This window comes from Rhipicephalus sanguineus, chromosome 3, assembly GCF_013339695.2.
Source record: "Rhipicephalus sanguineus isolate Rsan-2018 chromosome 3, BIME_Rsan_1.4, whole genome shotgun sequence".
NCBI classification, from domain to species: domain Eukaryota; kingdom Metazoa; phylum Arthropoda; class Arachnida; order Ixodida; family Ixodidae; genus Rhipicephalus; species Rhipicephalus sanguineus.
In genome coordinates, this window is record NC_051178.1 from 215,445,227 (window position 1) to 215,459,400 (window position 14,174).

Genomic DNA, 14,174 nt, shown 5'->3' on the forward strand with positions numbered 1-14,174 from the left:
CGGCATCCGCATGCGGTAACACACGTGCCGTTTAAGTGCTACGTCCGATATAGATACATACGCTCGGCAATACCTACACTGAGTGCGTTATTCCTTTCACATTTCATGCGTAGAGATACATGCAGATGCGTTCGGATATGTGAATTGTTTTCCATGTGAGAATATTCAACGTGTTCTTTTCGTTTCGTGCTCCCACTGCGCCAACGAGCAGCGGGCGACCGAACGGCTGGCTCGCTCAATGCACACACTTTTCCCAAAGTGCTTCACCCCCCGCGTGGCGTTCTGGGATTGCTTGAAAAAGGATTATTAGCAAGAATCTCCCAATGGGCATTCACCCTATCTCTTTAGGCTATCATCTGATGCTTTGCAATCATATCCCTCAATTAATTTTTACTATATATCTGCACTTATTTATTATTTGCCTGTAACTATCAATTAAATTAGTTGCTCCTTTAATTTGCAGAAGGGTATCTTGAAGGGCCAGTTGGTATACCTGTTACTGCGTTGAAAACAACGTGAAAACGGGACGAAGGGTAACAAACAACACAAGCGCTGTTCTTATGTTTTCTTAGCATTCCCGCCGTTTTCGCGCTGTTTTCAACGCAGTAACATGTAACAACTGGCCCTTCAACGCAACCTTCTGCAATTTGTTTCTCTTGCATCAGGCTCTTTCGCACCCAGTGTTTTGCATAACTCATCAATGTACCAGCGCTTGTGTTGTTTTAAATGTCTTAGCGAACATTAGACACCTTGAGCATATCTATCTATCTATCTATCTATCTATCTATCTATCTATCTATCTATCTATCTATCTATCTATCTATCTATCTATCTATCTATCTATCTATCTATCTATCTATCTATCTATCTATCTATCTATCTATCTATCTATCTATCTATCTATCTATCTATCTATCTATCTATCTATCTATCTATCTATCTATCTATCTATCTATCTATCTATCTATCTATCTATCTATCTAGCCGCCTACGTCTGGGTGCTCTCTTGATCGCCTCCTTAACTTGGTGCGTATGTACTGATGTGCTCTAACGTGAGGGCTGACGTTACGTCGCACCATAAGTTACCCTTAAACGCCAGTATTGTCGACGTGCCTGGTAAGCCCACGACGTGCACACAGCTACTACACTTACAAAAGAACGTCGATCCATCTCGTAACGCTTGGCTCAAAGCCATAAAATACAGCATAAAAGTACTCGATGACTGCTTCGCATGAAACCGATTCCCACAACGTGTGAGATCTGCCGAATTTTTTTCCTTAGCCTTCGTCCAGTTTTCGCGCTGTTTTCAACGCAGTACTCGTAAATGTTTCTTGTGGCACCTGTGAGTGATAAATGGCATCTATATTAAACGAATAATTATAATTGATTACGAAATAATCATATTTATCGCTGCTAATAATTAACGTTATTCTAATATTTCCCGCCATCGTACTATAACTACATAGATTGATATACTAGCTATCTATATAATTATGTTTCACAGTGACAGCTTTCACCCCCCTACGTTTAAAATATGTTGAATTCATCGTCGCCATTCATTAGTAATGCACTGCATACCAAGGTGTGAATGTAGATCAACATTATAGTAAGTCATTCTTGCTGTGAATCCTACTTGGCTAACCTAATTCTGAAAATTCGCGTAGCTTGCACTGAGTAACGCAAATCTGGGCTAGAGAGCTGGTCGACACTTGGCTGGTCCTGGCTTGACCAGCCAAATGTCGACACGTGCATTCACACGCCGATCCACGAAGTGTTCACGGGATCACATTGTAAATCACGAGTATGGACTAGGTGTCGATAGGGTTCGATTGGGTATCGCTTGGCAATCACAACACCAAGTAGGTCACAACAACAGTAAATGACAACACCGAATTATTCACAAGTACCAATCACAAGTAAATCACAACACCAAATGAATCTGCTTAAGCAGATTAGCTAGAATAATTAGCTTAATTGCATTGTAACATAAAAATGGCGCGAGAAGACAGGGACGGAAGGGGCACACACACAACGCTCGTGTGTGTACCCCTTCCGTCCCTGTGTTCATGTGCTGTTTTTTCGTTACAATGGTACCAAACCAACCAGCCCACCGACATGCAATAGCTTAATAGGTCTTAGTGGCACACTGGAGACTAGGTCTCGATTATCTTGCATCCCAAGTCAGACTAGCCTTAATTATAACTTAATTAGCTTAATTAGCCTAACTCGCACATTCGACGCTCGGCCTCGACTAGCTTGCATTCGAAGTCAATCTAAGCCTAATGAACTAATTAGCATAATTAACGCTACTTAGCTGAGTGCTATTCAGTCTTAATTAGAATTTGCTCGGCACATCTTGCCGAGCGCGGCATGACTATGCAACAAGAATCTCAAATCGGCTTAATTATGGCTAATTAACATATGAGTTAATTATGCCTGGCGAATTAGGCTTTGCCCTGCTCAACTAGGCTTAATTGGGATTGGCTATGCTTCACTTGGCTTAACTAGGCACAGTTATGCCGAACATGCCGGCATGATGATGATTATTTGTCTACATCGCGAGTCAGACAAAGGGTGGGCATAACAGCTCTGCTGTAAAAATAAATATTTTAATTGTGCTGCAGAGCCCTTAATTGCTCTATTAGCAATACATTCTAAGTGTATCCAACCTCTCCCTCTATGCTTTCATTTGATGCATTACAATGATATCGTCTAATAATATAATAATAATATCTGGGGTTTAACGTCCCAAAACCACGCTATCATTATGAGAGACGCCGTAGTGGAGGGCTCCGGAAATTTTGACCACCTGGGGTTCTTTAACGTGCACCTAAATCTAAGTACACGGGCCTCAAACATTTTCGCCTCCATCGAAAATGCAGCCGCCGCGGCCGGGATTCGATCCCGCGACCTTCGGGTCAGCAGTCGAGCGCCATAACCACTAGACCACCGTGGCGGGGCGCAATGATATCGTCCTATTAATGCATTGACCATCTACCCACACTTGATAATTGCCTACAAGGATCACTAATAAACTATAAAATATGTTTCTCTCGCATAAAATTTGATTTGTCACCTTTAATCGCTCGGTTCCATAGATTTTCCTCCAGAATCATCCCTGAGTACTAACCATCGATCACTACCACTAAAGATGATTGCGTGTTATTATCTATCTCTAATCGTAATTTCATACATTGAATACCGTATACAGTTCATGTACGTATGTTTCTATACTGAAAGCCTTCTATTATGAGCTTAAAATTGGTGATTTCATCGTTACAAGTGATGACCTATATCGTCAGGGTGCAAATGTGCATAATGTTGCTGAGTACACCTCAGTCAGTGTGAATACTTGTGGGTACGTCATTGTCAATTTTGTTAATTATCCATAATGATTACGCTAAAAGACCCCTAATCACGAATTAGCAACTTGAGATTCTTACATCTAATTAAGCTAAAATACCCCTAATTACAAACTAGCAACTTAAGATTCTTATATCTTTCATCCTCTTATTCTCCACTCCATGTGATACATTACAACGCGATCCTCCGATTAGTTGATTCTTATTTACCCCTTTTCTTATTTAACACTAAGTGTAAGTATTAAAATTCCAGAGTACGATTACCATATATTTTATACCTTTTATTAGTAAATAGCTATAACAGTAGCTACTGCTAGTTACATGCGTTAGCCATGTTGTATCAATGGTGTACGTTGCAATGCTACCTATAAATATATGTATGATACATGTCCTTTTGTACTGACCGCTTTTACCAATAAGTTTTAAATAAATTGTTGAATTCATTACTACCTTTGATTACATATACTCAATAGAGGAAGATTCGCATGCGTATCAATGTCTCTTGTTAATTCTTACTTGCTTTGATTTACGAGGAACTATTCTCGTTTTTGATCATCTGCTCTAATTAACCTACAATTTCTCATGGCTAATTATCAACTTAGGAACTGCACAGTATTCATACCCTCCATATCTTGAGCAGCTTCAAGAAAAACAAACTTGTATAATACCACTGACATTTTCACGTGTTTTGGGGCCACCGAAAACACTATGAAGTGCATGCACCCCTATAAGGTGGTTTTGCTGCAATGCACCTTTTTACAAAAGTTCCCGTCGAACCTCAGAAACTTCGCCAACATCAGCCAAACTTCACAGGTACGAAGATTGAATCATCGAGATTGGATCCCTTTAGTGATTTAAGCAGGTGAGGGCACATTGTTTTTATATAAATTTTTAAATTCTCTTCATTGGAGTTTCACATAGGACATAAAAGTGGTTCTAGAACCCAGGAAGTTTATGGGAATGAAGCAAAACATCTCGCACTGTGAGATGATGTCTCCAAGATTATATGGACGAAGTGATTTAAGCGTAGATTGAGGCCTTGCTCTAGAATAAATGTTTAAAGGTCGTTTCCCATTCAGTGACGCTGCGACTCGGCAGCCAACACAACAGATCGCGCTAGTTTCCGATGTCCTGAATTCCTGGACATGTGTCTACGTATAGCACTTCATTACAGCAAATAGCGTCTCGTTACAGCGTGTGGGTATCCATGATCGAATGTATATTTTGAGCCGCGGGTGAAATACTGTTATTTTTTAACGCGCGTGCGGCGTTCCTTCCTTTTCGTGCACGCGCCTCCCACTGGGGGCTTAAAACTCGCCACTATGTGTCACAAAGCAGACCCGACATGTGTCCATGTGAACCATTTTTTGGACTTCCAGGAGACGTTCGAACGTGTCTCGCATCAAACGCTTTTGTTACCGAAGTCATACTACAACATGGTTCACTACTGTCATCGAAACAGGTATACTTATCATCTAGGCTTCAATCTGTACCGACCGTAAGCATGTGCTTGCGCCCGGTGCCAGTAAAACCAGGCATTCCGGAAGGGCCGGTCCTTGTACCGTTGTTCTTTTTATTGTCATCAATTGCATAATAAAGGATATACCTGTACAAATAATAATGCTTGTGAATGATTATATCCTTTAACAGGAGGCAAACAATACTTATGGCCAGGCCTCATTAAAGGAGTACTCTACACACCGAAGCCAGGAAAGACGCATAACATATTTTAGCAATGTGCTTGATTGGGCTGGTAGGTGCTGTATGGTAGACGAACAATAAAAAACAGCGCTAAACACGGGACGAGAAGAGGACACATACACGGCGCTGAACTAACAGCCAATGTTTATTGCAAAAACAAGTGCAATATATAGGACACAGGTGTCTGCGCAGAAACACGGAACATAAGAACACCTCATATCACATTTCTCACGCTTCGTTCCTCCGCTCTACGCGGTCGCAAGCAGAACTGATTAGGAATATGTTCCGCCTCTAGAATCTGATGGAAGGTCCGATTTCAGAACGTCCTTCGAATCATTCCACGCGTCTGTGAAGTGGCTCCATGGCCTTCACATCTCGAGTACTTTTTGTTTAGTATTACTTGCTCATAGCGCTGTTTTTTTTTTAACACGAAAGTGTTTTATGCCGGGGACAACCAAGATTTCAGTGACGTACTTCCGCCACGGAAATGACGTGGAAAAAATTCACACGATCAGATGGCAAAGAAAAAAAGTTCCATCAACGGGCATCGAACCCACGACCTCTTGGTCCGCAACAACAGATGCCGGGCACGCTATCCACTGTCCCACGGTCACAGACTCTAGAGGCTTTACAAACGCGCCTTTCATATCTACCACTCTCCCGGTCGGCTGGGTGGTGTTGCCCTCTGGGAGCGGTAAAGTAAAGCAATTCGTCATTACTGTGGCCTCCATGATTAGCACCTGCAACGCGTTACACGGCCGTCCCATTCGGCGCGTTTTCAACAGAAGTTCAATTTTGTCAAAGCCTTAACACACCGCGAGGTGGCGGTCTTAGCGCAAGCATCGTAAAAGCGTCGGCCTCGCTCATAGCATCACGCTAATCCAAACCAAAATAGTTCTGCGACGCGCGCCTGCCTCACCTGGCTGTAACACCGCGTTCCCCGCTGAAGCGCTTGCCCCGAGAAAAATCGCGGCCGGGCTACCGGGGCAGCACGACGCGCTTTGTGTTTCCCTCTAGTCCGGCCGTGGTGTTCAATCACATTTTAACATGCCGAGGGATGGCGACCAAGTTCTGCGTCCAATATATGCGACGCTCTTCTGGCTATCACACCTCGTTCTCTGATTACGCTTTCACCGTTAACTACTACAGCTACCACAAGGTTTTGTTTAATCATTTAGCATGGACGTTAGTCGTCGGGATGGAGATGTACCACCAATCGTCAAAGTGGGTGCATCCACATTAAACGGTGCTATAGCTGCCAAACATCAATATACATTGTGTAAGCTCTCTTATGTCAATGTACAGTAAACATTCATTTACTTCTGTAAGGGCACGCTTTACTTTCGTGTTATTCCGATTCCTATGACGGAGGGATCAACCATCTTTTTTTCTTTTCTTTCCTGCCCCGTGCCATGTCCTTTCTTGCACTTCACAAACACCCAAAACGTAGAACGATAACCGGAACGTCATTTCTTAAACGCGAAAATTGCGTCTTGCCACTGGTTTCCTTCGCTGCTTGATGACTACTTGTGGCATTCTGCTGTTTTATCATATATATAATACTGGCAATGTAATCTATACTGCACGTAATTGAACATGCATCAGGTCGTTCTTGTGCTTTGGTCTCGAAGGGCAACATATTTTTAGGGGCGAAGCACTTTAGGGTCGAGGCTTGTCCGTTGTGCGTTGTCCGTACTCATGGCACAGCACCGTTTAAAATCGAAATACCAAATTTAACAATGGACTAATATCAATCATAATTGCGACGAAACAATATAAGACACCTACAAGCACAAACCCTTTATACTAGTCGGCGACTTCAAAGTACACATTATGGACCTTAGGACCTAGCTTTGTCGTCGACTGTCATTGTCGCCTGTCACGGTATATGGGTCATTCCACGCCAACTGTCCCAGCCTTGGCGCTCGACCATCTGCGCGCCATCTGCGATTTGAATGAAAAAAAATCGAGGACTATCTATTCAAAGCCAGAAGCTTTCCACCAAAATATTTTTGGCCAAAAAAAATTTTCAGTGCCGCAAACCGTATGTGAAGTTTTTCGGAAAGCTCGAAACTATGGCTCGGAAAATGCGTTTTCAAAAAATCTCTTCTTCATATATAAGGCTAGGACAAATTTTTCCCTACACAACGATCGTAGGCTTCTCACTTAAAATAAGTTTCACGAACGTTCAGGCTTTCGTGGATTTTTTATGCGGCCTTAAATATTGACAATATCACCCATATTGGGGATTTTTTCATAGCAAGGCGACATTCAGTGAAATGTAATATTTTGATTTAAATGATTAAATGAGCGTTGCACGCATCGGTGTCGCTTCCCCCTGTTGCGTAAGCACACTATGCCGACCTTCAATGGACAGCTGCATGTGGTTAAATTCACTCTAGCGGAATTCGTATTTCTCTTTTACTCAGGCCAATACTCACTAGTAAAGCATTCAAATAAGCACCGGCAGAGATTATTATGTTGTCTAGCTGTTCCGTGGCCAACCTCGCGCCCATGTAGGTTGTACTAACCGCTGGACGCGTTTCTGCGAAGAGAAAACACGAGCAAAAATAGACATCGGCAGAACACAACTTCAAAATTTTTTTTCTTCCTTAAAACAAAAAGTAATTTCATAAAACTTCCTCAGTCAGTAGACAACTAATGTTGCTAGTAAATGCGCTATTTGGCATAATTTTACTAGGAGCACCTCAATGTTAAATTTACGACTAAACATCTGCAAAAATGAACTTCCTTGCAAGTTTGTCGCCAGCCCTACACAACATTTCACGCCATATACGTATCAAACTATTTTTGGGCTACAGTAAAACTTCCTGGCAATCAGTAAAATCAAAATAATACATTTCACTGAATGTCGCCTTTCTATGAAAAAATCCCCAATATGGATCATATTGTCAATATTTAGGGCCGCATGAAAAATCCACGAAAGCCTAAACGTTCGTTAAACTTATTTTAAGTGAGAAGCCTACGATGGTTATGTAGGGAAAAATTTGTCCTAGCCTAATATATGAAGAAGAGATTTTTTGAAAACGTATTTTCCGAGCCATATTTTCGAGCTTTCCGAAAAACTTCACATAGGGTTTGCGGCACTGAAAAATTTTTTTTTGCCAAAAATACTTTGGTGGAAGGCTTCTGGCTTTGGATAGATAGTCCTAGATTTTTTTAATTCAAATCGCAGGTGGTCGAGCGCCAAGGCTGGGACAGTTGGCGTGGAATGACCCATATAGAAACGCTTGCTACAGTGAAAACATATATGTGTATATGTGAGTAAAACGTGTTTACAATAGACGAACATCAATCATAGTTGTGATGGAGCAATATAAAACACCTACAAGCACAAACCCTTTATGCTAGTCGGCGACTTAAACGTAGACATTATGGACCTCAGTGCCTAGCTTTGTCATCGAATCTTTATGTCACTCAATTTACATTATATGCGGCAACGCTGGGGTAACGTACGGTTACTCACCCATACAATACCCAGAGCTTCGCCCACTCCACTAGCTCATGCTTTTAAGTGGGCTGAACAAGCTACTCGGCGGAATGCAATACAAGCAAAAATAAAAGAAAGCACGTCTCCTAGAATGTCTCTGAGATTACTGAGAAATTTTACCTGAGACACCGATTATATTATTGCGCTAACAACAGGAGTTGCAAAGCTTGATTAAGCGCTGCTAGCAACGAAACAAGCTTGTTTGCCTTATTTGCTATTCTGCGCATATTTATATTCCTAATGTGGTTTCAATCACGTACTCGACATTCCTTTACTCATTACAATATGCTCCCTCTCCCCTGCTTTCAAGAAACATAGATCGGAGGGCAACCGAAGCGCAAAGAACTTCAATCTTCGCCAAACGTGTACGTTTCTAAACCGTCTATAGCGGTGCGATAATCTCAACGACCGCCATGTTGTATGTACAGTCGCGCCGCCTTTAGGCCGTGAAAGTTGCGAATCGTAGCCACTGGATGTCAATTCACCCTTTTCGTTTTTTACGCGCGACACGTACAACTAACAGCAAACTACAGTGTGTTGCAAGCATGTCAAGAGTTGCTGTTGTTGGATGTCAAGACCTAGGTCGCCTACACACGCACACGTGCACACAAACGTACGCACACACAAAAAAGCGTTCGAAGGATGATAACAAGTAAAAAGGCCCCGTTGCCTTTCCCGTATTCAATTAATGATCACAGCTGTCTTACAGTTGTCGACGGGCACATCAAATCGTGATAATCAGTTCGGACCTCCGTTGTAATGGGCACATCACTTTTGTAGAAAAGAAATTCTTCAGATAACTTCAATACCTTATGAGATTCCCTACGCCAGTCATTCAAGGAAATAAAATAATTTGCGTATAAAACCTATATTCGCCCAGTTTTAGAACCTGCTTCCACGGTTTGAGATCTATAGACTAACAAAAAAAATATTGAAAAACTCGTGAACGCACCGAGCAAATTCGCTCATGCAATCGCCTGACTAGACTGTTTGATACAGCGAGCTTGGTATACTTACGGCTGCGACGATATCGTGAAATGCATGCATTTCTTTTATCACAATAAGCGTGGCATTGGTACATAAAACGCCACGCGACGACCCATGCGGGCGTATCATTTAAAAACGAACGCGTAAGGCAACCTGAATGTTCCACTCGAGTGTATTCGTTGGGGCTAGCCCGTAGCGTTTCGTCAAGTTTTGATCGACATAGGTAAACTAGGTTAAGTTTTGGTCGTCGCCTTTTATAGCTTTAGTGTGCACCCATAATCAGATTATATCTGAAAGGCCTACAGGTTATATTTCAAAGAAGCACATAAATATTGGTACTCGACATGCGCTCATGCAAAGCGTCGTCATTTCAGGAGAGAAACGGCACGGGATTCACTGTCCAGTGATTGGTTGACCTACGCCTCTGCTCCTACACACACTACCACAGCGTTTGTAGTCACGAAACAAGCCACAAAAGATGATCGTGCTTTGTTCATTAAGACTCGCAACACGCTTAAGCAGCAAGTTTCCTTGAAGACGTCAATCTCGACAAAGAGCGCCTGTCCGAACGCGGACGATTGTGTGCTCCGTTACAGCGGAACACATCACCTGGCCGACATTAAACGTAGCCGCGCCTTCTGTCACACGTGCTTTCTTTTCCAAATTGCTTCCAGTGAAACCCTCGGAAGCGCTCTTCGAAGCGCGCGGGCCACGGATCACCGTTTGCTCCTCCCTCCTGACGCGTCCGCAGCGAGCCCTCTTGTAGGTGGAAACGGCAAACAGCGTCTTCGAAGGTAGCGACAACTACCTTGCGGAGCTTTGCATGTCCTTGGTCAGATTGCGATATCTGTGCTCATATCTGTCAGTTGCTGAAATGCACTTGTATGGTGGTAAGAACAGAGCCCTGTCGATGGTCACAGAAGCTGCCTGAGGTTCCGAAGAGGCCCTCTCTCCTAAGTGCGGGGAAATGGATGGTGGTAAGCGATGTTTCACCCAGAATGCCGCGAGCAGCCCCTGTGCAGCAGCCAGACTTTGTTGTTATAAATATTTCACGTTCATTCATTCAGTTTTTATACGTAACATTTCTAAACAAATACGTATAAAAAAATCGGCGAATCTTGCATTAAGCCGGACGAGCCTTGAAACAGCCAAACTGGACAATTCTGAAGACTAACCTCGTTGCTTCTAGGTCGTTGCTAGGCTTTAGCTCTAGGTGATACTAGGTTGTTTCTACGTTGATTCTCAGCGCAGAGAGGTTCCAGTTAAACCACAGACATTCACAGACACGACACGGATGTCCAAACACCAGAAACAGAAACTCGCGCTGAAACCAAGCGTTCGCACCTCTCATAGATCTGCGGGGCACGTCGTCGTTGGCGTGGGCCGTCCATCGCATCGGGGTCTTCTCGCAGCCGCCGTCAATTGCCTTTCCCGTTCCGTAGTGTTGGGCGTAACTGTCGCCTTGTTATTTTTTAGTGGACCAGCGGTGTGTAGTGGCATTTACCCACTTTCTGTAGCACATACCCGTTTGTTGCGCTAACTGTTGCCTTCTTCATTTTTGGTGCACAAGTGTTGAGTAGTGGGATTTACTCAATTGCTTTGGCACATACCCTTTTTTTTTCGGACACATTACGACTAGCTTATGTTAATAAATCGTCGTCTTCCTGAGAGCACCTTTAGAACGAGCGTACTCTCGTGTCGCGCTATGCAGCCGGCAGTTCTGAGCTGCACTGGACGACATCGCCCGATACCTTTGAGAACATCGCTCGCGAAACAAAGAGGCTCAGTGGGGGGAACCTCCGTTCGATTTCGTGTTCCGCCAGGGAGGACGACGTATGAGATGGATATGGCGGAGAAAGGAGCCGTGCACCGGCAAAAATGCCTGCCCGCCTTCGTTCCTGGCCCCGATGGCGCACCTGCCCTGGCTTTGCGTGACGTCACAGATGACGACACGGGCGACGTCCTTCTTGCCTCCCCGCGGCCACGACCAAGGCGGCACCCCGCGTCGGCGGCCGCAAACATTGATCGCAGTGTGCCGACTGACTCGCTCGGCCTCGGACGGGCTGGGTGACGCTGTCGCCGTTCCTTCGACTGAGATAGGGGCTTCTCCGCATAGCAGAGCCCGCTATCCCGCGCCTCCTCCTTCGCTCGCCTTCGGCGACAGCGAGCGCTGGTGCTGCTGGCCGGCTGGAATGCCAAGCGCCTGGCTGCGCGACACAGCGTGCCGTCTTCTCGGACACATTTGTTTCGTGCTGTAAAGTGTAGGACACTACGTGTGCTCCTGTCCCGTGTCACGGCACCGTCTCCCACTCTGAAGCACCGCCGTGGAAAGGGAAGCGATGCACGCGCAGCCTTTATGCTCCAACGCCTGCGTACTCTTTTGCGGGTTCTCTTCATAGACTGGTCGGTGCTTTCTCTTCATCAAAAAGTGGGTTGCGGCTGCTCGTCTCCACGTAAAGATGTGAGCACCACGGAGTGAGTTTGGATTAACATAAATGTTCCTCATTTGCTTGCGCGGCAACCTCGAATGACAGCTGGGATTACCGCGATGATGATGATTGAGTGATTATCGTTATCTTGCGGAGAGCACCTGATCTACGCTGATGACGGCGGTGGGCGAAAGCGTCTTCCGTCCGCAAAACGCGGAATAAGGCCTGTTTTCTGAGTGGCTAACTGTCACGTGATCGTCGATCGGCGCACACTGTCGCTGCCACGCTACAAGTAATCCCTGCTGCTCGAAGACAACCCCCTCAGTGCTGCATTAGACCTAGGCTTACCCTACAAGCCCGTTGCCCTCTGTTTTGTGCAAGTGCCCTAAAAGAAGTCGCGAAAGTATTGTGTTCAACATTACGTAGTGGATCAGTTCAATTTGCAGCATTTCTTTTTGTGTGACAAAAGCACGATTGGATAACACCATGAGGCGGGTGATCCTTGAGTCATTCTTGCTGTGCCTCGTCGTCGGGCTTGAAGTGAAGGGGAAGCATGTGACGGAGACGGCACCCACGGCTACCAATGCATCTGTGTTCCTGCCCGGATCAGGTACGTGCAACCTCCGGCACACTAATCGATTCATTCTTTGTACGCTGTGGCACCTACCGATTCACAAAGGCGAGTACCTGTATTATTCCGTAATATCCCTGAACTATAGTTGCGCGCCTATCTTACGAAGTCTTTCTTGGGAGTCTGGAAGGCGTTTGGGAATACGCCTGCATTTGGTGCCGCAGTTCAGTCTGACATTGCACTTCTCGTAGACGACATAAATATGTGCACGGAGACAACCTTCTGCGCATTTCATATAAAACTAGCGAACAGCATCTTGCGCTGTTCTGTCTATTGTCAGAAGGCTCTCGCGCAATTTTGCCTTTGTCTGTGCGCTGAAGCGATAGGATTGAGCTGTACGCCGATCGCAATGAGAATGAACACTAGCGCTGACTCCCAACTACTCGCTTTGTGCATCGAAACCCCGTGCTCTTAACAAATGGACAAAAACTTGAGGTAAAGGTGGTACGCGTGCGCAACCGCGCCCGCACGTTAGAAGCGCCATATTGTCAAGCATATGAACGTTCATCACCTGCCCTCGATTTTCCTTGCTTTTTAGCGATCAGAGGAAGAGCGGCTTCACACTTGGTCGGTGCTCAATATGGACGCTTCATACTCCATAGCACACGCTTGATTATGCTTCCCGATAAAACTATAGAAGAACAATAAAGAGGGCACTATTACAAAGTGCTATCGTTCGACACGCCTCTCGTTAAGCTCACGCATCGGTTCAACAGTTCATCTATTCAGTTACAACCCGACCAAGTGGTAAGATAATTCTGTTCTTATATTTGGCGGCGAAAACTTCCAAATGACCGCCAACTCTACACGCTGCTATGCACATAGCTTGCGTGTACTTTTGGCGATGTTTTTCATATCGAGATCCGCGCAGCTTTCGTCTGCATAATGAGGGTGTTCCCTTACATTTCCACAAGGCAAAGACAGCGACCACTTCACAAGGACAGAGGCACAGGCACATTTCCATGGCTACGCACGAGCTGCGCGGCATAAGAAACGCAAAAAAGAGATGTGAACAACGTATGCGCCCGGCAGCGCATGCTCCGTTTCTTTGCGCTGTTCACGTATGTGGCCGAATACAGAAAGCTCTTGTTTCGTAAGCGATGATTGCCGGTCATCGTCGCTGATGATATGTCCAGCGTCAGGAATGGCTGAAAACGAAACAGTCTAGCGTTAGATGTTCTTTTTATGCATGCCGTTATTTTGTCTGAGATACGCCGCGCTTCTAGACAAAGCTATGAATCCGAAATAACTTGTCCACATTTCAGTTCTTCTGTACTATCGTCTTAGTGGGATGGACGTGCTGCGGATACAGTGAAGCCTTTTTGTACAGGCGCAAAGTGTACATGACATACGTGTGCGTAGGCTATAGTCGTTGTGGGACAGCAGCGACAGTCTCACTTGTAGTTCACCCCTAGTTGAGTTGAATACGTGTGTTTTTAGGCTTCTTCTATGGTTGCCGGTAGTGACTGTCGATGCCGTTGGGCAGTTAATATGATACATTTCTGAAAGACCTATCGTACGACTTGTTATTGCATGATCTTTAACAACAGCCC

The 14,174-nt window shown here is 44.8% G+C and overlaps 1 protein-coding gene across 1 annotated transcript in view; it reads left to right on the forward strand.

Moving 5' to 3' along the window:
• The first annotated feature begins 11,571 nt into the window (after positions 1–11,571).
• LOC119388279 (uncharacterized) overlaps positions 11,572–14,174 on the forward strand; it is a 406,814-nt gene continuing 404,211 nt past the window's right edge. Inside the window, exon 1 of the mRNA XM_037655960.2 lies at positions 11,572–12,600. Within this exon, the coding sequence (XP_037511888.1) occupies positions 12,477–12,600 (124 nt within the window). The 5' untranslated portion in view covers positions 11,572–12,476. The remainder of the gene's footprint in view (positions 12,601–14,174) is intronic.